Genomic DNA, 27,842 nt, shown 5'->3' on the forward strand with positions numbered 1-27,842 from the left:
GAATAATCTTAGGTATTACGCCAGAGGTGTCGTGGTCGTATGGACACGTCACCAGACGTTCGATCACAAGATCCGCAGTTCGAGTCCCGCCGCGGCACTAATATCCTTTAGCAAGACATTGATCTACATTCGCCACACTCGACCCTAAAGATGTAAGTGGGTACCTGGTAGGAATTAACTCCTTGAAATGCTAGAGCTCCTTAATGGCAGCTGTGCTAAAGCCAGGGTAATAATTTCTCTCTGTGCCTCATAATAGTTTACTAGATCGATGGCGCATAATAAATGCTGTATTATTACACTCTCGCCAAATTCAGTATCAATCCGTCTAGTCGATGGCTCATCAAGTAACGAAGGTCGAGTTGAAGTCAATTACAACGGACAATGGGGAACCGTCTGTGATGATTTCTGGGACGACACCGATGCGGCAGTGGTGTGTCAAATTCTTGGTCTAGGTGAGAGCGGGAGTGCCCTTGGGAGTGCTGCATTTGGAGAAGGTAGTGGAGACATCATTCTGGACGACGTTCAGTGTGTTGGAACTGAAACGGATCTTTTTTCGTGTCCTAATAACGGACCACTCAATCACAACTGCGGGCATCGTGAAGACGCAGGAGTGCAATGCATCAGCACACCATCTGGTGAGTTTTGTCACTTGAAAGCCTAAACAATTCTTCTGCCTGATACCTTTAAATTATTGGGTAATCTATACATATAATTACCTTTGACTAAAAAGTGACGGCAGAACTAACGGCAAAGGGTCAATGCCAAGGATCAGAGCGTTAACAGTTCCTTCTTTAATATAGTACACTGACAGAATTCTTTACAATAGATTGCGGTCAAAATCAATACGAATGGATAAGGGAGCGGCAGCACACTATCTGCTGAGTTTTGTCATTTAAAAGGCGAAACAAAATCTATTTCTAGTGTAATTTGTCAGCTTTAAGGGAACGGCAATCTTTTTAGTGTAACTTTGAGGCTTTCAAGTCTGAAGATCTCAAGTTGCTTCTCTAGGATGTACACAATTGTTCTGATGACTTATTGAGGGTGATGTCAAAGTATTTCAAGCAATAATTCTGCAATTTAAAAAAAAAAAGACAGAGCTATAGGCAGAACTATGAAAGTTGGTGTGCAACTAATTTGATGTTTTACACTCTCGCAACGTTTAGGTGCAATCCGTCTTGTCGATGGCTCATCAAGTAACGAAGGCCGAGTCGAAATCAATTACAACGGACAATGGGGAACCGTCTGTGATGATCTGTGGGACGACACCGATGCGGCAGTGGTGTGTCAAATTCTTGGTCTAGGTGAGACTGGGAGTGCCCTTGGTAGTGCTGCATTTGGAGAAGGTAGTGGAGACATCATTCTGGACAATGTTCAGTGTGTCGGAACTGAAACGGATCTTTTCTCGTGTCCTAGTAACGGACCACTCAGTCACAACTGTGTGCACGCTGAAGACGCAGGAGTGCAATGCATCAGCACATCATCTGGTGAGTCTTGTTATTTGGAAGCCTTAAACAATATAGTCCGTGGGCCAGAGGGGGCTACCGTGCACCCCCCCTATGATCCTACTTCTTGGGTGTCATCTTGTTCATTGGGATCCATAATATCAGAAAAAAGACGTTCCCAAAAAAAAAACTCATTTGGACACTGTTTTTTTGCTCCTTATTTGAAGATATGTAAAAATGTCAGTTTTTCGTGTTTTGCACACTTTCTTAGGGTTTGTGAATTATGCGCTTACATTTTACCCTGTTTCTCAGCAGATATAACTCTAATCTTCACCAAATAAATACATAATCTTCATAAATCATACAACAATGGGTAGACAAAATTATTTTAATATGTTTTATTGTCTTCTATTATTAATGACGTCATAAATTTGCATATAATTAAATATGCAAATTTTCATCTCAAAATCTGTCACAATTATCTGAAAGTTGTATTTTGTCTGCTATAATCATGAAATAAGTTGCTAACCCCCTGATTTCGTGTAAAATTATTCATTGATATGTTATCTGATGTTTCCCGCAAACAAAATAGCATCAGTCAACTCGTAATTAACCCCCTCCCCCGCATTACGGTTTCTACATTTTGTATATATATAATGTACAATCAATCAAAGTTCCTGTTTATAAGAACAAAAGCTCGACAAGCAGTATTTTAATTACTGTTAGGGCTAGCCTGTTAACATCAAACTAAATCAAATCGAATTCCAGTTCTCCTGAAAATACACATAACATATGCACACTATTTGAAATGCAATATACTTCCTTTTCCTTTTATGATATCATGAAGGGAAGTACTCTGTACATCTTTGTTATTGTGAAGTAAAATGATATGTAAAATGACAGTGATCTTCTTTCGCTGACCGTAGGATGATTTCTATTCCTATTATGTTTATAAATTCAATACAGTATATTACCGCATACAATATTGTTTTTTGATAGTTATAAAAATGCATCAGCCTGAAGGGGGGGGGGGGGGGGCTCAGACCAAGCCAACTTATTCAACTGTTGGTCATTAATCGCATCATATGCTATAACATAGGGTTGTTGATTATACAAACGAATGAACGAACGTATACGGGTACAATTTCATGAATTTCAACTGACATGACACATTGAGCAAAACCAATCAGTGAATGAATCCGATTGTAATCATGGTATATAACAAAGACTGATATTCAAATGTTTAACAAAACCTTAAATGTACTACGTTTCTATATTTCTATTCATACAAAAAGAAACACAGGTACATTTTTCAGGTCAACAGTGACATAATGTTTTCCTCAAGTACTTCGTTCAAGGATAAACAAAGAAATGGCTTATCAAACTCAAATTTAAGGATTACATAATGATTATTGTTGAAACTTTGCATTCTTTGAAAATACATTTTAACCATGTGACCACTTTGGTGTCGACCATCTTTCTAGTTAATCTTATGCAGTTATCGGTTTATCGTACATAATGTACATTTATTAATTCAAGACGGAAGAATCAAGGGAAAGAAAATTAGATATCACAAGAAATCATTAATGAAATTCCTTATACAGCATTGAGTGTCCTTCAGTTATAAGTGATGGAACATATTCACGTGACGAAACTAAGAGCCCATAATCTTTCTGTGTTTGAACCAGATTTATATTGCTAATATTTACCTAAAATTTGATGGTTTTGTCATTTTCTATGGGGCATGTTTATTAACATCAATTATCACAAAGGCAAAAAATGTCATACTACTGAAACAAATAATGAAGCCTTTTCAGACTTCATCTTCGCTATCTGTGTCTTGGTCCGAGTCATAGTACTGGTCATCATGATCTGAATCGTAGTCGTCATCACTTGAGTCATCGTCTCCCATACAGTCAAGAACATCTACCAACCTTGGGGGCAGAACATCTCTCGTTGACCATAGTGGTTCTAATTTGTCTACATTCTTTGTCCAACCATGACCATCTGTTGGTGGTGGAACGATGGGTTTAGGCTCATGAGCCCTCTTCCATATCGCCACCTGGTAGTTCACCCTCCTGATGTGTTGTTGAAGACTGTCCTTGCATGGAGGAAATGAAGACAAGTCTACGTGGACCGACTTGCTGATTTTCTCTCCATCACTTTTACACTTTTCCTTCATCAGAGCAAATCTAGCCTCATCTACATCAGTAAATCTTGGTTTCCCATACAGGGTACATGTGAATTCCTCTAGGTTGGACATCAACTCCTCTGGTACAGTCCACGAATCACCAAGTTCTGCCAGAGGTTTGACAAATTTGTTGCGTTGCTGCAACAGTTTGATTGGCTTGACTTTGCCAATTCCTTTAAAGGCGCTTGTGGAGTCACAGCCTGAGAAAGCATGTAGTCCAAGGAGTGCTGTGCAATATTCAGGGGAGGACTGCTTGGCAAAATGAGTGACATCAATGAGCCGCTGCTTGTTGCCTCTCCCTGTGTGGAAGAGTAATGTGATGTCTGGAATGAGATGCGCGTAATGAAGCAATATGAAAAATATATCAGTATCTGGGCTTTTGATCTGCACATGATCATAGCCTTGCTCCTTACCGTATTGGCAGTAAAGGATCACGCGTGAATCTGTTTCTTCTTGGGTTGAGTTGAGAGATGGAATCTCAGAACGCAGTGTCTCTCTCCCATTCTGAGAAGTGAGCATTTGGGCTTCTCCTTCTTTGATGAATATCATCTTTTTTCCATACAGCCTCTTAGCCATGTCCTGCTCACTCCAGACATCCAGAATAACTTGAATAAGTTGTTTCTTATTTTCATCATTTGTTAGGAACTGCTTCCAGTCAGGTGGTCTTTTGGTTTTGCCTCCTGTAATCATCCTCTTCTCTGCACACCCACGCCGTGTCCGTTCACTTGACTTCACAGAGTCTGGCTTGTACATGTCTGTGCTGAAGATGACATCGCAGTTGGATGACACTACATTGTGAATTTTGATGCAAATATCGTGGAAGTTTGCAGGCATCCCTTTTAGGTAGTAGAAAACAGCATTACCATCTTCCACTACCAAGGTCTTGTCAGTGGGTGGAGGCTGCGAGTTCTCTACATCCTTCAGAAGATAGTGTAGGCCCTTAGCTTTATCTGTCTTAGCAAAGAAGTTGTCTGATGTTCCAATTGAGTAGGGAACAGGGGTCAAAGAATATTTCATGATTTCTCGTAGATCAAGTTGGCTGCCAGAACTTTGTGCCTTCACCATCAGCTGGAAAGCAATGTCCCCCTGTTGCTTGTACTCTATCACTTTTCGTTGGGATGTTTTAAGCTTGACTCTCTTTTTTGTCTCTGCCATGGTTTTGAGCTTCAGGTTCTTGATGGGGTCAGAGAACGATGTCTTTTTCTCTAATCGCTCTTTGATGAACATCTCTTTCTGGTCTTTACCTGTGGTAATTGCATGCATGACATCTTTCTCAACCTCAGCTGGAACGCGGGCACCGGAAGAGAGTACATACAACCCATTCTTGTCATCAACATCAAAAGGATTGAGGAAGCTCTTGACAGCATCTATAGCCTTCTTTACACATCCCTCACCTTTCCTTATCTGAGTGGGTTGTTGATCCCTGTGTTTATTTCCACGGTGAGAATCAAACGTCATATCTGCGAGGCTGAGAGTTGCCGTGAGAAAGCGTGCTCTTTCTGTTGATGTTCGAGCCCACCTCTGATATGCACTGTAGTTCTCCATTATGCCAGAGAGACCAACACCACTACCGCCCCCACCGCGAGATTTGCCATGTTTCATGATTGTCTCCTCGATTGTCTTGTCGACAGCACATCGGTTCCCTGGAATGAGTGACCTGGCAACACTTATTGCACCTCCTTCGAGCAATGTCAAGGCACCAGGATGCGAATCTTCAATGTTCGCCAAGAATACAGCAAGGTAGGTCAGATATCGGGAGTAATTGTGACCACCAAATGTGAAGAACAGGTCAGGCATAAGGAACAGGCAGTGCAAGTACAATGGAAAGTTGTTTTCTTTCACAGACCTTATCAATGAAAGAGCAATCCAAACGCAATCAACATACGACATCCAAAATTGTGCCGTCTTCCCAAGAGATCCATTTCGAACATCAGCTTTGAAGCTCTCATATGACTCTATTAACGTCTTCAGATCTGCATTAGCCACAACCTCAGCAAGCCTCTCCTTTGTTGGTGATCGAATTAGCTCTTGGAAGAGATTCTTTGATTCCTCAGGTATACCAGAAAGTGCATCATCTTTTCCAGCCATTGACAGGAACTCATCAAAAAGGAGCCTTTCTAAGCACTCCACCATTGTCTTGTGACAATGCAGACTCCTGTCATAGTTCTTTCCTGTCATGACGCCTTTCATAGACCCAGAAGACATGAGGCCAGCTTCCAAGAGGATATCTTCAAGTCCGGATCCTACCATCTTCTTTCCAAGCATCTTGGTGTATGCACAAATCACATGGAAAGTGCCAATCAACACAATGTGTTTCTTGTACTTTTCTGGATGACTCCAAATGAGAGGGTATGCCTTCATGCAGACACCCAAGTCAAATGTTGTTATGACATAGTCTTGTCCAACCTCGCGGCTTGCTTCTTCTGCAGCTCTCAGGCACTCTTGGATTGTATCAAATTCTGTTATGGGATAGTTTATTACAGGATAGTAATCTATGGTGGTCAGATTTGAAGGCACCACCCCTGTTACTGACACAAATCCAGCCCAACCTGGAAGCTCTTGACCTGTCTCTCCACTACTTTTCCGGCCAAGCATCCACGCAACATCATTTCGGGCACATTGTTTGAATGCTTCATATCCAGCATCATGCTTCCAATGCTGCACACGAAAATCTGGATTTGCTTTCCGGTTGACATAACAAGATGGAAGAGGACCTTCATGTTCAATAGCCAAGGAACGTTCTTTGGTACGTGCTACTGAGGGTATTGTGCTATTTGAAGATTCAACTGTCTCATTGTTAGAAATCTCCTGCAGCATAATCCCATGGGCTGTGTGGATCGAGCCAGAACCAGTCAAGCTTGAAATGTATTGGTCGAAATTGTCAAAGTCTGAATGGAAGACTGATGGCTCCACGGGATGGCGGACTACTTGTCTAGATAGAATACTGGAAGTCTGCTGTAGCGCTTGTGCAATGGCAGTTTCAAGCTCAAGTGAAAATGAATAGCTTTCTGAATGACCAAGGCGATTCATGAGTGTGATCAATTGAGCACTGCGAAAGAGATGTCTCAGAGTCATGCATACCAGAATATGCTTGGACATTTTCCACTTTCCATTTGTGGCTGCCCTACATATATCTTGCCCAAGAGATCTGACAAGTCTAGTCACTCTTTGTGATGGGCAAGATGGATTTCCACTCAACAAATGGTTCAGAAACTTCTCTAGCTCAGTGGGAATGTGGTCATCTATACCGGCAAGGGCTTCTGCGGTTGAGGGCCAGGGAATATCTTTAGACTCTTCAAATGCACTGGTAATTATTCTGCGGAGGAAAAGTGCTACATCAGTAATTGCATCAACAGAATGAAGCTCATGTGTACTTTGTATTGCCTTGTCTAGACTCATTCCAGTACTATACACCAAAAAGCTTTCGAACTTTCCCTTAGCGCTTACTTTACAAAAGGATAGTTTACCCTTATATGCTTCATGCTTCTCAAACTTACTTTTCAGCTTACCTGCTCTGTACTTAGGATTAGCAAATGGAGTGTCCTTTAGTTCATCTTTGTACTTCTCACATAGGTCACTCAGTCTCAAAACCTTACACCTACCCAATATTTCATCATCTACAAAGGTACATATGCTAGCAAATGCCTTCTTGTGGGCTTCTTCCATTGTTCTCTGTTTAGCTACTTTATCGTACTTGCTACTTCTCCATTTATCTGGTTCTTGGTTTGCCACATATTTCTTCCGACAGCTCTTGTGGTATCTTGCTTCTGCAGCAAACAGATCAACTCCCCGGATTCTCAGAAGTAGGTCTTCATCACCAACTCTCTCCGCAACATCTACAACATTTTGCCACCCACCAAAATCAAACATTGATGTACTTTCTGTTGTCCAAGAGCTTTTCACTTTGATTGATTTCAGGCCTTCTTTTTTACAAAAGATACAATCAGGTTTGAAGATGACTTTATCAAGTGACGATCTGGGTGGACGGGAAGTTGAAGGTTTTGTGGTATCAAATGAGGTCTCTGACAGGCGATTGAGATTCTTGGTAAAAAGTTGGTAGCAATCCCGATGATAACCGTGCACATCTGAAATGTCTTCAGGAATGAGGTTGCATGCTTCTTCCATTCTAAATGGAGAGTCAGGAGGTTGGGAAAGTCGTCGATCCCGAATGCTTCTCAACATGTTCAAGCGTTCATTTGGATCATTGCTGTTACACAAGTTCGTGAAGGGTCCATGTTTTGCACCTGGACAGTGAATGATACAGACCTGCTGCCTCTGTTTCGAACTCTCAACAGAATCTGTGCACTTCCTTTTTTTCCCTCTCTGTCGATTGGCATCCATGATGTTGATGTCAGTCAGCTATATTCGGATAAGATATATAGAGGAACAAAATTATTCATCAGAAATAGAGTAGAGAGTTAAAAGGGGAAATGAATGATAACGGGATGTGGAAATAGGTAAAAGAACTACAGAAAAGTTAGAAAATTTCTAATTTATTTGTTTATTTCTCCAGACACTTTTTATATCTATCTCTACCTGTTTTTTTGAATGGCATATCGATATGCAGTTATCTTTACAGACTTATGAAAAATTTGTTATTATTATAATAAAAATAAAACTATTTTACACTGACATGAAGTTTAAGCCCAGATTTTAGCTTTTAAAAAAGATGCAATGTTCGAGAGAAAATCGTGAGTACTTACGATCAATTACGATGCATTGTGACTAACATCATTTTAAGGACCAGAAAGGATCCAAAATGACTTAGTTCTCCAAATGAAATTACCTAAAGAGCAATCATACAGAGAAACAAAATTAAAAAACAACTGGCCTCATTTCTTAATTAATTTCTGTAATATGTTGGCCTGGATTCATAGAGGCTTAAATTTAGCCCATGGTTTAACTCTCATTTCTCTAAAAATTAAAGCAAATTAAGCGTACCTTGCCTTGCGCGCGGCTAAAATTGGACCTCTGACTGTGTCGCGTTTAATTTGCACTAATTTTAGACCATGGGTAATGTAAATGAAGATTTTAACCATGGGTTAAATTTACACCTCCTTTGTGAATTCGGGCCATTGACTGTATGATGTTACCATTTATCCAAATTTCATTTAAACTAATTTAATGCGTCAATGGTTCAGACTGTAAGACACGTAATATGTTATCACAACACACATTCAATAGTATGCAGAATAGTAATTTGATTGAATCACCACCTCCGTGCATTTTCATCATGTTAAGCTGAAATAAATTATGTGTTGTATATTTACAAATACAAAGAAATAAATTAAAATACTTACTTTCAGTGTTCAACGTATGTAAAAAGTCCATCTCAGAATTAATTTCTGCCGCTGTGGCTGTAGTATATGCACCCATAGTTGGGGGCTGAGGAGGGTAAATGACGTTCTATGTTTCTTCTGATGAGGAGGATGAATACATGTAGAATAGCCTTCTGTTTCCACTGAAGAGTCATTCATGTAACATTGTTCTTGGTAATGTCCATCAACACTCTCCCTTATCTGGCTGACCCTCCATCTTGCTCTCTCTATCCCTCCCGTCTCTATTTCTCTCTCTCTCTCTCTCTGTCTCTCTAAGTCCCTTGACCCTTTTCTTTTTCCATTTTCTCCCCGATCCTATCTCTCTTCCTCTAAACTTTTCCTTATTTTATCATTTATTTGACTGTTCTAATCAATCAGCATTAGTTTTCCTTGTTTGACCATTGTATATATATATATATATATATATATATAGCAGGGTGTGAAAATACTAATTCTATGAGTATGACTCTATCACTGAATAAATATTAATTTATTTATTGAAACATATTTTAACAGGACATGACCACTATAAACTGTTTTACATCAGGGGCCTGTAAATAAAAAAATGCACAGTAATGAAAACATAAACATAAATAATACATACAAGGACAAACAAAATTAAATTTATAGACCAAACAGTCGACTAACATGAATATGGATCTTATCCATGCAAATATAATGAACATAGTTCAGCTTTCAAGACAAATATAAAGGCATAATAGGAAAATAGTGGCTAAATCTCAATGTATAATATATATCCAATAGAGCATTGTGAGGAAAAAATGTCAACATGACGTGCAAGATAACTGAAATAAAACTATTGACGAACATTTCTAAAGATAATTTTTTGCAGGAAACATGTATAGGGGAGATATAAATACACAATATTATACACATTTTAGGGGTTACAATGATTTATCAATGACATAACCGAAAAAATACAACTTTCAGGTAATTTTGACAGATTTTGAGATGAAAATTTGCATATTTAATTATATGCAAATTTATGACGTCATTAATAATAGAAGACATTAAAACATATTAAAATAATTTTGTCTACCCATTGTTGTATGATTTATGAAGATTGTGTATTAATTTGGTGGAGATTAGAGTTATATCTGCTGAGAAACAGGGTAAAATGTAAGCACATAATTCACAAACCCTAAGAAAGTGTGCAAAACACGAAAAACTGACATTTTTACATATCTTCAAATAAGGAGCAAAAAAACAGTGTCCAAATGAGTTTTTTTCTTGGGAACGTCTTTTTTCTGATATTATGGATCCCAATGAACAAGATGACACCCAAGAAGTAGGATCATAGGGGGGGGGGTGCACGGTAGCCCCCTCTGGCCCACGGACTAATATATTTTTGTTTGATACCCTTACATCCTTAGGTAATTTTGTTTTTCATTACTTTTGACTGAAAAATGAAGGCAGGACTGATGACAAAGCGTCAATGATACAAGTTCAGATCGTGACAATTGCTTCTTTAATATGATATACAAATAGAAATATTAAAAATAGATTGCGATCAACATCAATGAGAATGGATTAGGGAGCGGCAGCACACCATCTTGTGAGTTTTGTCTTTTGAATGGCGCAATGAAGTCTATTTCTAGCGTAACTTGTTAGCTTAGAACTCAAAAGAATTCAAATTACGTCTCTTGAATAATCGAGATTGTTCTCGTAATTTACTGAGGGTTAGGTTAAGGCATATCAAGAAACAATTTCCCGAAAACCTTTTGAAAGGAAAGAGCTACATTCAGAATATAAAAATTGATGTGCCAATCATTTGATGTATAACTCTTTTTCCAAATTCAGCATCAATCCGTCTTGTCGATGGCTCATCAAGTATCGAAGGTCGAGTTGAAGTCAATTACAACGGACAATGGGGAACCGTCTGTGATGATTACTGGGACGACACCGATGCTACAGTCGTGTGTCAAATTCTAGGTCTAGGTGAGAGTGGGAGTGCCCTTGGGAGTGCTGCTTTTGGACAAGGTAGTGGAGACATCATTCTGGACAATGTTCAGTGTGTCGGAACTGAAACGGATCTCTTCTCGTGTCCTAGTAACGCACCACTCAGTCACAACTGTGTGCACGCTGAAGACGCAGGAGTGCAATGCATCAGCACATCATCTGGTGAGTCTTGTTATTTGGAAGCCTTAAACAATATATTTTTGTTTGATACCCTTACATCCTTAGGTAATTTTGTTTTTCATTACTTTTCACTAAGAAATACAGGCAGGACTGGAGATAAAGCGTAAATGCTAATGTATAGACCGTGACAGCTGCTTCTTTAATATTTTACACTGAAAGAAACATTAAAAAAGATTGCAATCAAAATCAATAAGAATGGATAAGGGAGCGGCAGCACACTATCTGCTGAGTTTTGTCATTTAAAAGGCGAAACAAAATCTATTTCTAGTGTAAATTGTCAGCTTTAAGGGAACGGCAATCTTTTTAGTGTAACTTTGAGGCTTTCAAGTCTGAAGATCTCAAGTTGCTTCTCTAGGATGTACACAATTGTTCTGATGATTTATTGAGGGTGATGTCAAAGTATTTCAAGCAATAATTCTGCAAAAAATTAAAAAGACAGAGCTATAGGCAGAACTATGAAAGTTGGTGTGTTGATGTTTTACACTCTCGCAACGTTTAGGTGCAATCCGTCTTGTCGATGGCTCATCAAGTAACGAAGGTCGAGTTGAAGTCAATTACAACGGACAATGGGGAACCGTCTGTGATGATCTGTGGGACGACACCGATGCGGCAGTGGTGTGTCAAATTCTTGGTCTAGGTGAGAGCGGGAGTGCCCTTGGTAGTGCTGCATTTGGACCTGGTAGTGGAGACATCATTCTTGACAATGTTCAGTGTGTCGGAACTGAAACGGATCTCTTCTCGTGTCCTAGTAACGGACCACTCAGTCACAACTGCGGGCATAGTGAAGACGCAGGAGTGCAATGCACCAGCACACCATCCGGTGAGTGTTGTCATTTAAAAGCCTTAAAGGCATCTTTTTGTTTGATAACTTGACAATATTAGGAAATGTATATACTCCATTACCTTTCACTGAAAAAAGGATAAAACTGATGGAAAAATCCAAAGCTACGCTTTAGATAATAAACGGTTGCTTCTTTAACATGATACACATGCACAAATATCTAAACAAGTTCGCGATCAACATCAATGAAAATAAGTTTAGGAGCGGCAGTAAACCATTAAATTGGTGAGTTTCGTTATTTGCAAGGCAAAACGACATCTATTTCAACTTGTTAGATGTTAAGTAAAAATAACTCAAGTTGCATCTCTGGGATAAAAAAGATTGTTCTTATGAATTACTAAAGGTTCGATCAAAGTATTTCAAGAAATAATTTCCCCATAGACTTAACGAAAAGGAGAGAGCTTTTAAAATGCGAATTAAAACTTGGTGTGCGAATAATCTGATGTATTACACTAGAGGTGTCGTGGTCGTATGGACACGTCACCAGACTGTCGATCACACACAAGGTCCGCGGTTCGAGTCCCGCTGCGGCACTAATATCCTTTAGCAAGACATTGATCTACATTCGCCACACTCGACCAAGAAGATGTAAGTGGGGACCTGGTAGGAATTAACTCCTTGAAATGCTAGAGCGCCTTAATGGCAGCTGTGCTAAAGCCAGGGTAATAATTTCTCTCTGTGCCTCAGAATAGTTTACGAGATCGATGTCGCATAATAAATGCTGTATTGTTACACTCTCGCCAAATTCAGTATCAATCCGTCTAGTCGATGGCTCATCAAGTAACGAAGGACGAGTCGAAGTCAATTACAACGGACGATGGGGAACCGTCTGTGATGATCTCTGGGACGACACCGATGCAGCAGTGGTGTGTCAAATTCTTGGTCTAGGTGAGAGCGGGAGTGCCCTTGGTAGTGCTGCATTTGGAGAAGGTAGTGGAGACATCATTCTGGACAATGTTGAGTGTGTCGGAACTGAAACGGATCTTTTCTCGTGTCCTAGTAACGAACCACTCAGTCACAACTGCATACATGGAGAAGACGCAGGAGTGCAGTGCAGCAGCACACCATCCAGTGAGTGTTGTCATTTGAATGCCTAAAAGATATATTTTTGTTCGATATCTTGACAATATTTATAAAAATTTACATACTCCACTACCTTTGACTGAAAAAGTGAAGGTAAGACTGATGTTTAATTGTCAATGTTACGGTTTATATCGTAACAGTTGCTTCTTTAATATGATATACTTACATAAATATTTAAAAAGCATTGCGATCAACACCAATGAGAATGGGTTTAGAAGCGGCAGCACACCATTTGGTGATTTAAGTAATCTTAAAGCCAAAATGGTATCATTTTCTGTTATAACTTATAAGCTTTTTATTCAAAAGATTTCAAGTTACGTTTCTAAGATGAACGATAATTTTCTGATGACTTAATGAGGGTAAGGTCAAGTTATTCCAAAAACTAATTTCTCAAAACACTTCAAAAGGGAATATATATACTAGATAGAGAATCAAACTTGGTGTGCGAATGTTTTTATGTATTACTCTTTTGTCAGCCTTGACGGCATCAATACGTCTTGTCGATGGCTCATCAAGTAGCGAAGGTCGAGTTGAAGTCAATTACAACGGACAATGGGGAACCGTCTGTGATGATCTGTGGGACGACACCGATGCGGCAGTGGTGTGTCAAATTCTTGGTCTAGGTGAGAGCGGGAGTGCCTTTGGTAGTGCTGCCTTTGGACAAGGGAGTGGAGACATCATTCTTGACAATGTTGAGTGTACCGGAACTGAAACGAACCTCTTCTCGTGTCCTAGTAACGCACCACTCAGTCACAACTGTGTGCACGCTGAAGACGCAGGAGTGCAATGCATCACCACATCATCTGGTGAGTCTTGTCATTTGAAAGCCTTAAACAATATCTTTTTGTTTGATACCCTCACATCCTTAGGTCATTTTGTTTTTCATTACTTTTTACTAAAAAAATGAAGGTTAAAGACTGATGGCAAAATGCCAATGCTACGCTTTAGATAATAAACGGTTGCTTCTTTAACATGATACACATACACAAATATCTAAACAAGTTCGCGATCAACATCAATGAAAATAAGTTTAGGAACGGCAGTAAACCATTAAATTGGTGAGTTTCGATATTTGCAAGGCAAACGACATCTATTTCAAGTGTAACTTGATAGCTGTTAAGTCAACAAAACTTAAGTTGCATCTCTAGGATAAAGAAGATTGTTCTTATGACTTACTAAAGGTCCGATCAATGTATTTCAAGAAATAATTTCCCAAAAGACTTAACAAAAAGGAAGGAGCTTTATGGGAATTTTAACTTGGTGTGCGAATAATCTGATGTATTACACTAGAGGTGTCGTGGTCGTATGGACACGTCACCAGACTGTCGATCACACACAAGGTCCGCGGTTCGAGTCCCGCCGCGGCACTAATATCCTTTAGCAAGATATTGATCTACATTCGCCACACTCGACCCAGAAGATGTAAGTGGGTACCTGGTAGGAATTAACTCCTTGAAATGCTAGAGCTCCTTAACAGCAGCTGTGCTAAAGCCAGGGTAATAATTTCTCTCTGTGCCTCAGAATAGTTTACTAGATCGATGGCGCATAATAAATGCTGTATTATTACACTCTCGCCATATTCAGTATCAATCCGTCTAGTCGATGGCTCATCAAGTAACGAAGGTCGAGTTGAAGTCAATTACAACGGACAATGGGGAACCGTCTGTGATGATTTCTGGGACGACACCGATGCGGCAGTGGTGTGTCAAATTCTTGGTCTAGGTGAGAGCGGGAGTGCCCTTGGGAGTGCTGCATTTGGACAAGGGATTGGAGACATCATTCTTGACGACGTTCAGTGTGTTGGAACTGAAACGGATCTCTTCTCGTGTCCTAATAACGGACCACTCAGTCACAACTGCGGGCATGGTGAAGACGCAGGAGTGCGATGCATCAGCACATCATCTGGTGAGTTCTGTGATTTGAAAGCCTTAAACAATATCTTTTTGTTTGATACCCTCACATCCTTAGGTAATTTTGTTTTTCATTACTTTTTACTAAGAAATACAGGCAGGACTGGAGATAAAGGGTAAATGCTAATATATAGACCGTGACAGCTGCTTCTTTAATATTTTACACTGAAAGAAACATTAAAAAAGATTGCAATCAAAATCAATAAGAATGGATAAGGGAGCGGCAGCACACTATCTGCTGAGTTTTGTCATTTAAAAGGCGAAACAAAATCTATTTCTAGTGTAACTTGTCAGCCTTTAAGAAAGGGAAATCTTTTTAGTGTAACTTTGAGGCTTTCAAGTCTGAATATTTCAAGTTGCTTCTCTAGGATGTACACAATTGTTCTGATGATTTATTGAGGGTGATGTCAAAGTATTTCAAGCAATAATTCTGCAAAAAAATTAAAAAGACAGAGCTATAGGCAGAACTATGAAAGTTGGTGTGCAACTAATTTGATGTTTTACACTCTCGCAACGTTAGGTGCAATCCGTCTTGTCGATGGCTCATCAAGTAACGAAGGCCGAGTCGAAATCAATTACAACGGACAATGGGGAACCGTCTGTGATGATCAATGGGACGACACCGATGCTAGAGTTGTGTGTCAAATTCTTGGTATAGGTGAGACTGCGAGTGCCCTTGGTAGTGCTGCATTTGGAGAAGGTAGTGGAGACATCATTCTTGACAATGTTCAGTGTACCGGAACTGAATCGAACCTCTTCTCGTGTCCTAGTAACGGACCACTCAGTCACAACTGTGTGCACGCTGAAGATGCAGGAGTTCAATGCGGCAGCACATCATCTGGTGAGTCTTGTCATTTGAAAGCCTTAAACAATATCTTTTAGTTTGATACCTTCAAATTATTAGGTTATTTGTTTATTTCATTACCTTTGACTGGCAAATAAAGGCAGGACTAATGACACTGGGTCAATGATGAGGTTTAGAGCGTGACTGTTGATTCTTTAATATGATACACCGTCATAAATATAATAAATAGGCTGCGATCGACGCTGAAGACGCAGGAGTGCGATGCAGCAGCACATCATCTGGTGAGTTCTGTGATTTGAAAGCTAAAACGATATTTTTTGGTTTGATAGCTTATTAAGTCATTATTCTTAAGATGTTAAGTGATGTATCTCTAGGATGAACGATTTTGCTCATATGGATTATTGAGTTAAAGGTCAAGTTATTTCCAGAAACAATAACAAAGTAAAGAGCTAAGCAGAAAATAAAATTGATTTGAATTTTTTTTTTGAGAACCATTGCTGGAGGAAACGAACATGTCGATTCTTCGCCTTGATTTTGATTCATGTTCCTAACAAAATTAACAAAACATAATACATTTAAAAACATTCAATAAATAATTAATCCTGAATCATAGTTCTTAACAACAAGAAATAATGTCCTGCAAACCAATAAATACGGAAATGAAAAGTGAACATTTATCTAAAAAAATAGGCTTGTTTAATGTAGGTTCACTGAATTAAACTAATAAAGTATAGGGACGGAAGAACAAAAAAACAGAATAAACATACGCTGGACTGAAACAAAAACAGAAATGAAACGAAATAAAACATTTTACAGTTAAAAGTGGAAGAGAGAAAAATAGAGGAGGTGGGGGAATATTAGAGATAGATAGATAGGTGGGTAGATGGAAAGATAGATTTTTTATACTGTGGAGAAAATGACACCAAAGTGCATTCCTGAGACCATAGAAAGTTTTGGGTCCTGTACATTTTTTTTTATAGCAAGTATGGTTCTCATTTTTGGAAGTCGATAGTAGCCCACTACACTGAAGGGGTACCTGTGTAATTCGGTATTTTTCCCTAAATATTGTTAAAAGAACTTCTGGTAACTCATTTTTACTGGCCGAAATAATAAAAAATCCCAAAAGTATAAGAAAACAAATCACGAATCTTTAAAATTTTGTACAAGAGTGGATCTGTATGTGCTAAATTACTTATAATACATTTGGCATTTTTGTGAAGAAGTTTTGTCCAATAACGAGTCTGCACAGTTGCCTAGGCTAGAATGTCATAATTCAAATATGAACAAGTCTAGATTAGAGTACAAATTCAATATTTGTGACGGAAAAACATTAACTATTCAACTTTGTTAAGTTTATGAATAATTCTGGAAATTATTTTTGCACAAATTATGAATATGTTATAGCGCTTACAGACTTCGGTGGTAGGCGCTTGATAAGCACCGTTTCTATCATCTATTTTTATTATGTGGTTTCCACGATAACCTCTCATCCAATATTATTCCTAAGAATTGTATAGTAGAAACCCTTTCCATAAAAGTGTTATCAAGAATAATTTCTCCAAGTGTATTTTCTTTTATATTACTAAAAAGCATTTATTTATTTTTTAGCAAATTAAGTGAAAATTTGTTAATCCTGACCCAATTTGTTAAAGCTTAATTTCAAAATCAATTGTTGTGAGTAAAAGTTCAGGATCTTTATATGAAAAGAAATATTAGAGTCGTCTGCTAAGAGAATAAAAGACAAAGGATTTGATGACCTGTCGAAATCAGTAAATTATATAATAAACAATAGCGGGCCTAGATTTAAGACCTGAGGTACATCGCAGTCAATGGATTTATTACCTGAGTAAGCACTATCAATTACTAAATATTAGTTAGAGAGTTTGTAAAGAAGGATATCATGTTTTTTTCGTATCGAAAGCCTTAGAGAGAGATCTCGGAACACCCCTACCGTATGGTCGAATTCATTCTTCCCCAAGTGATTATGAAGCTTGTCTTGTTTAATGTTTGTGTTATTTTGTTATCATAGCGACATAATGGGCTTAATAAGGTAGATATGTATTATTAATATTTACTTTTTTTCTCTTCTTAGACAACTCCAGTGGCTATCCGTTTGGTAAGTTAATCATGCCATGAGATTGCACTGGTTATATCATCAACATAGATGACACGTACACGAAATTTGCATTAAAATTGGGAAAGAAAAGCAAATGAGTTAGCTAAACCAGCTTCCCTGAAAACACATAATGTGTTCATAACGTTAGCAAACCGGACGTTCAAAATGTTATAGCAAGGTCTTTATTTGCGTCATATTGACACGTTGTGTTCTTTGGCATACACACCTAGCATGCAACTGCACCTTTTTGCAAAGTGGTAACACTTGATAGCTCCATTTTGAAACATTTTGATATTCCTACTCACTAAATTGATCTTTCTGTTAAGCGGAGAAAGTGATTTATTTGGATAATTTATTAAAAGACATTCAGCCATTCACATTCAACTAGTCAGAAGATCGATGTTTATATTTATTTAATTCCTCGTTATCGTGTAACCAAATTTGATAATTTTGTTATCCGACAGTTTTTGTTATGTCGCTTAGAAATGCTCGATAATATACAAAGTGGCTTAGTCAAGTGATTATCAAACTTTTCTTGTATATTTTTGATTAATCATCTTAGTATGCCAAATTAATGGCCTGAATACAATATATATTCATACAAAAAATCTCTCCCGCTTTTTTCTAACAGGTTACAACAGTGAATCTTCATACCATTATGCATTATTAAACGGTAAGTTAATTATGGCACGATATTGCACGGATGATTTCAACCATATTTAAGACAAACGCACGAGATTTTCATTGAAATTTGTAAAGAAAAATACATAAAAATAAATTGAACCACCTTCCTTGAAGAAATGTATATATATTTACACAAACAAAATTAACACACATGTGTGTGCCTTTGGAACATCAATGGAACATGCTACTATGTTAATTAATATAAATTAATATTAACAGTGCATGTGCTTGAAAACCAGACTTCGAATCGTATCAGATATTAATTGAAGGGAGAAAATTAAGTGTTCGAACATAACAAAAAAATTCACGAATTGTAGATAGGCATGTCAATAATGATGATGGTCTGCGATTTCCAAACTGTAGTGAATCCCCTTGCTAAAGATTGGGAACCACTTAAGCAAGTTCATAGCTTGTGGTACAACTCCTGTATTAATAGACATATTAAAAATGTGAACTATAAAGGGGTAAACAATATATCGTCGGCCTTATGCCAAAAGGGCCTTAACTGCTTTTGGCCATTCCGAGATAATCGCGTTTAAAGGTTTTGGCCTCTCTAATAATCAAAAGTTTGTGGTCGTTTTTTTGCTTTTGAAGCCAATTTCGATAAATGTGTTAAGTTATTAAGTTTTACATGAAATGTGTTAAATTTGTTATAAAATATTCAAAATTGTACATGCTATGTGCAAAAAACATGTTAGGGCCTTTTTGGCATAAGGCTTGAATGTAGCGTATGTTAGCGTATGTTATGCCACAAGGGCCGTAACCTACTCGGCATTATGCCAAAAGGGGCGTAACCTACGCGGCGTTATGCCAAAAGTGCCTTAACCTGCCGTTATCGTGCGCGTAACTATGCGCGCGTACGCGCGCATAGTTAGCGCCCTTTTGGCATAAGGAAATTTTCTTGTTTCGCAACACCTTTGGTTTGCCAGAAAGGCCCTCCTAACGCAAATGGATCATCCGTGTAGGTTAAGGCCCTTTTGGCGTAAGGAAAAAGATGAGATACGCGTTAAGGCCCTTTTGAAATTCATAATTATCTTCATAAATAAATCGAATTTTAACAAGTGAAGCACATCATTTTAAAGAGAATGATGAAATCTACAAGGTGATATTAATAACTCAATAACCCCCCAAATCGGGTTAAGGCCCTTTTGGCATAAGGCCGACGATATGGTGCATGTTTTCTATAAACAATTGACTAATTTCGTCATAACCAGAAATCTGCTTTATTTTCATTCCATTGATAACATAAATAGCTTCCACCTCAATAACCATAGTGAAGTATAAAGATTTCGGATTTGAAGCATAGAGAAATCAGTAAAGTGACTATCTGTGGCGGGAATTTTGCTGGCAAGATTTTGGCCTATTCCTGAAAAGACCCCCCCCCCCCATATTGCAACTTCTTGAGGATCTTCAATAATCTGATCAATGGTTTTGATTTGTTTATATTTTAAAAATTGAAGTATTTCCATTGGTAACATTGGTTATGACTTGCATATTTATACTGTCATTTCTATAGAAATTGAATCGCTGATAATAGCAAGATTGTTTCTATACCTATAACTACGTTATTATCGTTCGGCAAATTAACTAACCGTCAGTTCGTGACAGCTGTTTCTTCAATATCAAACACTGACAGAAATATTAAAGTAGATTGCGATCAAAATCAATGAGAAGGGATTGGGGAGCGGCAGCACACCATCTGGTGAGTTTTGCCATTTCAAATGCGAAACGGCATCCTTTTTAGTGTAACTTTGAGGCATTTAAGTCTAAAGATTGCAAGTTGCTTATCTAGAATATACAAAATTGTTCTGATAACTTATTGAGGGTAAGGTCAAAGTATTACAAGCAATAATTTAGCAAATCAATTCAAAAGACAGAGCTATAGGCAGAACTTTGAAAGTTGGTGTGCGAATAATGTGATGTTTTACAGTCTCGCAAACTTTAGGTGCAATCCGTCTTGTCGATGGGTCATCAGGTAACGAAGGTCGAGTCGAAATCGAATACAACGGACAATGGGGAACCGTCTGTGATGATCTCTGGGACGACACCGATGCGACAGTGGTGTGTCAAATTCTTGGTCTAGGTGAGAGCGGGAGTGCCCTTAGAAATGCTGCCTTTGGACAAGGGAGTGGAGACATCATTCTTGACGACGTACAGTGTGTCGGAACTGAAACGGATCTCTTCTCGTGTCCTAGTAACGGACCACTCAGTCACAACTGCGTGCATGCTGAAGACGCAGGAGTGCGATGCATCAGCACATCATCCGGTGAGTTATGTGATTTGAAAGCCAAAACGATATATTTTGGTTTGATAACTTATTAAGTCATTATTCTTAAGATTTCAAGTGATGTATCTCTAGGATGAACGATTTGGCTCATATGGATTATTGAGTTAAATTGATTAGAAATTGATTATTTTCAGAACCATTGCTGGAGGAAACGAACTTGTCGATTCTTCGCCTTTATTTTAATTCTGTTCCATGCAAAATTAACAAAACATAAAATATTTAAAAACAAAATATCTTAATGTAATAGGGAAATATTTAATCCTGAATCATAGCTTCCTCCTCAATAACCATAGTGAAGTATAAAGATATCGGATTTGAAGCACAGAGAAATCAGTAAAGTGACTATATGTGGCGGGAATTTTGCTGGCAAGATTTTGGCCTATTTCTGAAAAGACCCCCCCCCCCAATATTGCAACATTATATTGCAATATAGCAATAATCTGATCATTGGCTTTGATTTGTTTATATTTTAAAAATTGAAGTATTTCCATTGGTAACATTGGTTATGACTTGCACAGTATTTATACTGTCATTTCTATAGAAATTGAATCGCTGATAATAGCAAGATTGTTTCTATACCTATAACTATGTTATTATCGTTCGGCAAATTAACTTCAACAAATACTGCTTCAATAAAATAAACATACAAAGAAAATCTGGCCTCAACATAATATACTCGAAATTTTAAGATATGAATAAAGCGACTCCACCTCCTATCCTTCCAACTAGGTAAAATGTGATATGGTCATTTCCGGGCATTTAACACAACAACTGCAGTGCATTCTCAGTAAACAAAGTATCTAAAAAACCAATGGCAGAAAATCTGCGTTTCAAATCGGATAATTAAACTCTTAAATCCTTCTTGTCATTTGATCTCATTTCTCTTGTACCAACCTCAGAATCAATCCGTCTTGTCGGTGGCCAATCAATTAACGAAGGTCGAGTCGAAGTGCGTTACGATGGACAATGGGGAACCGTCTGTGATGATCTCTGGGACGACGCCGATGCTGCAGTGGTGTGTCGAGCTCTTGGATTTGGTGATACAGCAGCTGCCATCGGCCAAGCGATGTTTGGGGAAGGTACTAATAAAATTGTCCTAGACAATGTAGAGTGTCTTGGAAACGAAGCCGATCTCTTCGCTTGTCCCAGCAATGGTCCACTCATCCACGACTGTCGGCACTACGAGGACGCGGGTGTCCTCTGTTACGTTTAGGGTAATTCTTCTTTGTAATGATGTCTGTATATGTATACCCTTTCCCCGACAATTATCAAAATAACTCGAAAAATCGATGAGCTTGCCTAAATCGAATGAAAACTTAGTTGTTCTTTACAACATTTTGGTACGTTTTTTATTAATTGATAATTTATAGTGCTTCATGAAGACGTGATGACGTAATTCTATCCGTAAAGTTTTAACAGTCATCATCGTAACAGTACTCGTTGTTTGAATTTTAGTGCCACAGCACTGGCGTCTTTTGGCAAGACATTAATACAATCTTAATGCAATAGTGGCAGTCATGCTAAAGCCGGGGGGGGGGGGGGGGGGGGGGGGTATTCATTGCGGAGTGCCAGGAGTGTCAAGTCTGACACCAATGACCGCTATAGAAGAACCCACTATTATAAACATTATAATCAATCTTCGATCGTGATTTTTTTTCCCATGAATCCTAAACGCGGTTCTTATTAAAATTACAAATTGTGCAATACGTTTGGGTAGCAGGAAATATCTTAACCAATATGCCGAGGTAAATTTAAGGTGCATAGATAATAATGAAAGTGATTAATTTATGCATTATATATTTGAATCTATCTCTTTTTCCAGACGGTGCTGATGTATCGTGATACATATTGCGTGCTATGGTGGTGTGTCGATTTTACAACTCACTTTTGATGGTGATTTTTTTCAACGTATACCTTTTTTTATACACTTCATCAATGGATATGGATCTCTTCTATTTTCTGTCTTCACAAAACTTGTCATCAGTGACAAATGACCGGTTTTTTGTATAAGCTAGCGAAATCCTTGCTTCTGATTGGTTATTACCAGATTTGTCACTAATATTTGTCATTTGTCATAAAAAAAAGGCTTTGTGAAACGGTTCCCAGGTATTTTATGGGTTGTTAATTTTCGATTTTAATGTCTCGCCTATTGTTTTGTTTTTCTAATCCATTACAGCAATGGTAGTAGGCTTTCAATTTTTTGGGGAAAATGAAAAGCAGAAGAGAATTTCAAGTAGTTGGAGATAGTTACTTATATGGTTATTCATTGTGGCAAGCCACTGTTAGCGAGGGTGACTTTATTGAGTTCTGTAGTTATATTCAACACTGATGTAGTAGCAATTCTACAGGCTGGGGGATCAAACCCCAACATTTCTTTAAGAACCCCCCCCCCCCACCCCCATTTCCCTGAAATATGTCAATTTACAAAGAGCATATACTATACAATTATAAAAGTATACTCTAATGCGCTTTCAATACCATATTATTCACCGGCTGTAGCTGAACTGCCATGATAAGGGGATAAACAGTTAAAGGAATTACTTTTAATTCACCTAGGTTGAGAGTGGCAAATGTAGATTAATGTTGAGGGACTCAAACCACGAACCAACTGATCAACAGTCCGACGGCACCTCTATTATACAGGACATCTCTTTCGTAAGTGAATATAAGCGAGACAAATGTAGACAATGAAGGCAGGACCCCCAAGCCCACGGACCCCCAAGCCCACGGACCCAAACTTCTCTAAACCTACCCTTTTAGAACTGCGCCTGCATCAGTTATCGTACACGAAAGGCCGAGTAGAATTGTCCCAGTGCAATGACGGAGTATGGCGATGCTTTTTAGTTTCTGTCCATATAATTTTCTCAAAGATTTAGTCGTAAAAAAGTATTTGCTATCCTTAAAATTTAATCAATGATGGGTAGGATCTTACGCAGCTTGAGCACAGCACGGGATCGAGTGATCACGCTTCTGCATCTCTGGAAGGCTCTTTCGCACCGCCCAACGTCACTCCGCGAAATCACAAACTCACGAGCGGTCGCGTATAATACATACCCTTTAATCATGAAAAAACGTCCTTGTAAGTCCTTGTAAAAAAACAAACTCTTTAACCTCTACATTCGATGATATTGGTTAGCTTTGTATTTGAGTGGTGAAGTCGGTAAAAGTGATAAATACAAAGACTGGTGTATGTGTGAATGCAAAACAAATTTCTTCAAAGGGTTCTGCGCGAACGCTTGTGAGTTCCCGGAGTGACCTACGACGGTGCGATAGAGCTACACAGGGACGCAGAAAAGTGATCACCCAATACTGTGCTTTGCTCAATGACCGCAGAGCAATAGAAGATTGGCCTTTTTCTCGTTTGTTAAAATGTTTCAAACTGTATTTACAAAAACCAACACAATTTGAATGACCCCGAATAACCTCATCTTATTATCATAAATAAATATGGCGTTGTAAACATGGTATTTCATTTCGTACCTCTTTGACAAACGCACAAAAATTACTTTTAATTATCTTCAAATGTCGAATTTTTAAGAATCTGTTTTCCTTTGTATTTTGTTGTCTTTTAATGCTTTGATTCATTCATGTTTACATTTCCAAATTGTAATAGCATTAAAGTAATTCTAGTCATACCAACAAATAATGTACTCGCAGATTTACCGTTTATCATTAAATATTACAGCTGGAAAGAAAGTTAAAAGATGAACTTCGACAAGTTATTAGTATTTACAGGACACAGGTGTACGTAATTCATATCAAAAAGTGACTTGCAGATGTCAAAGTCTCTATGTTAAACATCTTTTCGTAAATGAAAACAAACGTATTTTTGTGGTCCTTAAATTTCTTTTCAATGCGTTGCACCTTTGGACTTGTAATACTTCCCAACATCTTGGTCATGTTTAACACTTCGAAATTGATAACTTTTTTGATGATTCCATGTAAAAGAATATTTATGGTGTATTTGGGAATAAAATCTGTCACTTGCATGTAATTACAGAAGTGATTATAACTGACTCATTCTTATACCTGTTGGCTTATTATCATCTTATGTCAGATCATGATACTAATTTATCTCATATTGCATCTGAAATATGATCCAAGGACATATATACCCCCATGAATATGACCCCCGGACAACAAACTATGAGGACGGTAGCTCCTGGACAACTATTCCCAGTCAATTGCCCCACAATGTTACCCAAACTAGTTTTCTGAGGATACTCTCCCAGGAAGTAGTTGTTGCAGGGGGTAGTTGTCCGAGTGGTTATTGTCCAGCATGGTTGTAAATCGTCTGGGCGGACTCGTCTTGAGTCCCAATAGGTCCAGGAAATGAAAAACCCTTTATATTATATGAAAGAAAACTAATTTGCAATTGTTAGCCATGATCGGTATTTGGCAATTGATGCCTATCACAAATTACTAAATTAGTCATGTGACTGAAATGTTTCCTTTAAAGGAGGCCTCCATCCAACATGTCCAATTAGAGATAGGGAAACGTACGTGAGAGAGAGGGGGGAGAGCGTGACTAACTTGATCATGTGACTGAAATGTTTCCTTTAAAGGGGGCCTCCATCAAACATGTCCAATTACAGATAGGGAAACGTACGTGAGAGAGAGAGAGAGAGAGCGAGAGAGAGAGAGAGAGGAGAGAGTGACTAACTTGGTCATGTGACTGAAATGTTTCCTTTAAAGGGGGCCTCCATCAAACATGTCCAATTAGAGATAGGGAAACGTACGTGAGAGAGTGAGAGCGAGAGAGAGGAGAGAGTGACTAACTTGGTCATGTGACTGAAATGTTTCCTTTAAAGGGGGCCTCCATCAAACATGTCCAATTAGAGATAGGGAAACGTACGTGTGAGAGAGAGAGAGGAGAGAGTGACTAACTTGGTCCTTTAAAGGGGGCCTCCATCAAACGTGTCCAATTAGAGATAGGGAAAAGTACGTGAAAGGGAGGAGAAAGTTAGAGAAAGAGAGGGGGTGAGAAAGAGAAAGGGAGAGATGGCAGAGAGGCAGAAAGAGAAAGAAAGGATAAAAGAGAGAGGAGGAGGAGAAGGGCGATGGTATGGGAGTTCATTATTGATGCGTGTGGTGTGAGAGAGGGTGGCGGTTGTGGGTTGAAATGATAGGGATCGATTCGTAAGCGTGTAGTCATACAATAACATCTTAACTCTCGATTATGATGATAATAATCTGTTTTCAAGGAATAAGGAAGTTAAAGCTTTTCATATAATTTATCATTAGGGGGCGATATTGAATATGATGATCTCATAATATGAACAACTCTCCATGCCTTCTGAACATGGCACTTCACAATTCTGACCTGACTTATTAAGTAGTATATCACTCTGCATAATATATCTTGTTCTCAGGGAAGTAGGTTATCTCAGTCACAAGAAAGACGGAAAAACATGAAACTTGAAGCACACGACAAAAATCGCCCACTAGTCACAAGTTATTTAAAAAAGATTTCAACTTCCTCATACCTTGCCCGATTTTGTTCAAATTCAAATCTTTAAAATTTACAATCAAATTCAAACTAGTATGAAGGTTTTGGTTCCCTTTAATTTCGAAATTCAGAGGGGGGAGGGCCGCATTCTCCCCCAACTTCGGCCATGTATGATTTGATTTGATTTGCTTTTATTTCTGCAATTTTCCAAATATAATAACTGAATAACGAAGAACATGTACAAGCAAAACAAGCATTTGTAATAATGAAAAACAAAATGTACTTTGAAAACTGATTAAAAGAATCTCACATGTTTTTTAAAGGGATCGTGTAACAATGTTAAATCTGAGAAACACGGCCCTACGTGTTATCAGTGTCTGTGATATGGTGTAGTATTGAAGCCCTAAAAAAATTGCACTTCAAAATGATCAAGAAGTGCCTCAAAAAAGTAAAAATCTTTGAGTGACCTGTTTTACCATACTCGTTTTTTGTTTCAGAATCTGAGACAAAGTTACCGGATCCCTTTAAGGGAAAGGTAATAAAAGGAAAATGAAAATTGTAATGACACGATCCCAAGGACTTTCAAAATATCAACCTAAGGCAATAGACGAGTTTACCAACATATTCAATTGTTATACATACTTTTTAAACAAAGATTGGTCTTGACAATCCGAAAGCTTGCTCGAGATTTGCCCGAAATATCAACAAGTAATTTCTGCAGACTGGATTCCGAGTATTGTAGTTCATTTCATTCATTGATAACAGGTTGATGAATAACTCGTCACTGGGTTCCCAGGAAGGAAACAATCATCAATTCAAATATTTTAATCGACCCGTCTATTTCGTTAGCTCTGTGTGTTTGTTTTTTCGTGTGTTTCATCTGTATATTTCAATAGAGTATTTGAAAAAAAAACCTGCCTTCGGTCGCAATGCTGTTATTCAGCAAGTCCGTATTATACAGTGCGTCAAAGAAAAAAAAGAAACCGAGAAAGATCGATGTTTAATCATAACTTATCACAATCAAAATTGATAATTATGACTGTATATTTCAATAGAGTATTTGAAAAGAAACCTGCAAACAATTTTTTAGACAATCAAACCAAATGCAAAGCATGATGCTTAAGCAATATCTTGTTTTGTGTATAAAGTGACACAGATATTGAAATCATCACTGATAATAATCGTCGCTGTTTTTACGAAGTGACGGTAGTGACAAAAAATTGCATTCACTTTGCGTTACGATTTTCATCACTACCGTCACTTCGTGAAAACAAGAAGGGATTGTAATCACAAAGTAGGGGTAAATACCAATGTCTAAAAAATTGTATATATTCGCTTTGAGATTTCCCTTTGTAGGTGCCCTTTTTTCTCCAGAAAGTGGTCTCTTTTCTTTGGAAGTCGCTCGGCCGCCCCTGGATTTAACGAACTAGTTTTCAATGGTTGCCTGCCGTAGCAACAAACAGACTTGACAAAAGACTTTATGCATGGCGGATCGTGAAGTCTGCATGAAGTCTTTCGTCTTCTTTGTTGTTTGGGCAGACAGTAACTGGTGTTAA

General features: G+C 38.2%; 1 protein-coding gene across 9 annotated transcripts in view; it reads left to right on the plus strand.

The window, feature by feature from the left end:
• The window catches only part of LOC115918834 (deleted in malignant brain tumors 1 protein-like), a 40,753-nt gene extending 17,935 nt beyond the window's left edge, over positions 1 to 22,818 (plus strand). For 7 of the 9 annotated variants that reach the window (XM_030992133.1, XM_030992136.1, XM_030992134.1 and 4 more), the window contains 11 exons: positions 315 to 635; positions 1,164 to 1,484; positions 10,773 to 11,093; positions 11,611 to 11,931; positions 14,620 to 14,940; positions 15,466 to 15,786; positions 17,843 to 17,866; positions 18,498 to 18,539; positions 20,481 to 20,816; positions 21,737 to 22,051; positions 22,660 to 22,818. In XM_030992133.1, the coding sequence (XP_030847993.1) occupies positions 315 to 635; positions 1,164 to 1,484; positions 10,773 to 11,093; positions 11,611 to 11,931; positions 14,620 to 14,940; positions 15,466 to 15,786; positions 17,843 to 17,866; positions 18,498 to 18,539; positions 20,481 to 20,816; positions 21,737 to 22,050 (2,642 nt within the window). In that variant the 3' untranslated portion in view covers position 22,051; positions 22,660 to 22,818. The remainder of the gene's footprint in view (positions 1 to 314; positions 636 to 1,163; positions 1,485 to 10,772; positions 11,094 to 11,610; positions 11,932 to 14,619; positions 14,941 to 15,465; positions 15,787 to 17,842; positions 17,867 to 18,497; positions 18,540 to 20,480; positions 20,817 to 21,736; positions 22,052 to 22,659) is intronic. The other 2 variants (XM_030992137.1, XM_030992140.1) reach the window with 2 other exon arrangements.
• The last annotated feature ends 5,024 nt before the right edge of the window (positions 22,819 to 27,842 follow it).

Source organism: Strongylocentrotus purpuratus, unplaced genomic scaffold, assembly GCF_000002235.5.
Source record: "Strongylocentrotus purpuratus isolate Spur 01 unplaced genomic scaffold, Spur_5.0 spur5_scaffold_2, whole genome shotgun sequence".
Classification (NCBI taxonomy): Eukaryota; Metazoa; Echinodermata; class Echinoidea; order Camarodonta; family Strongylocentrotidae; genus Strongylocentrotus; species Strongylocentrotus purpuratus.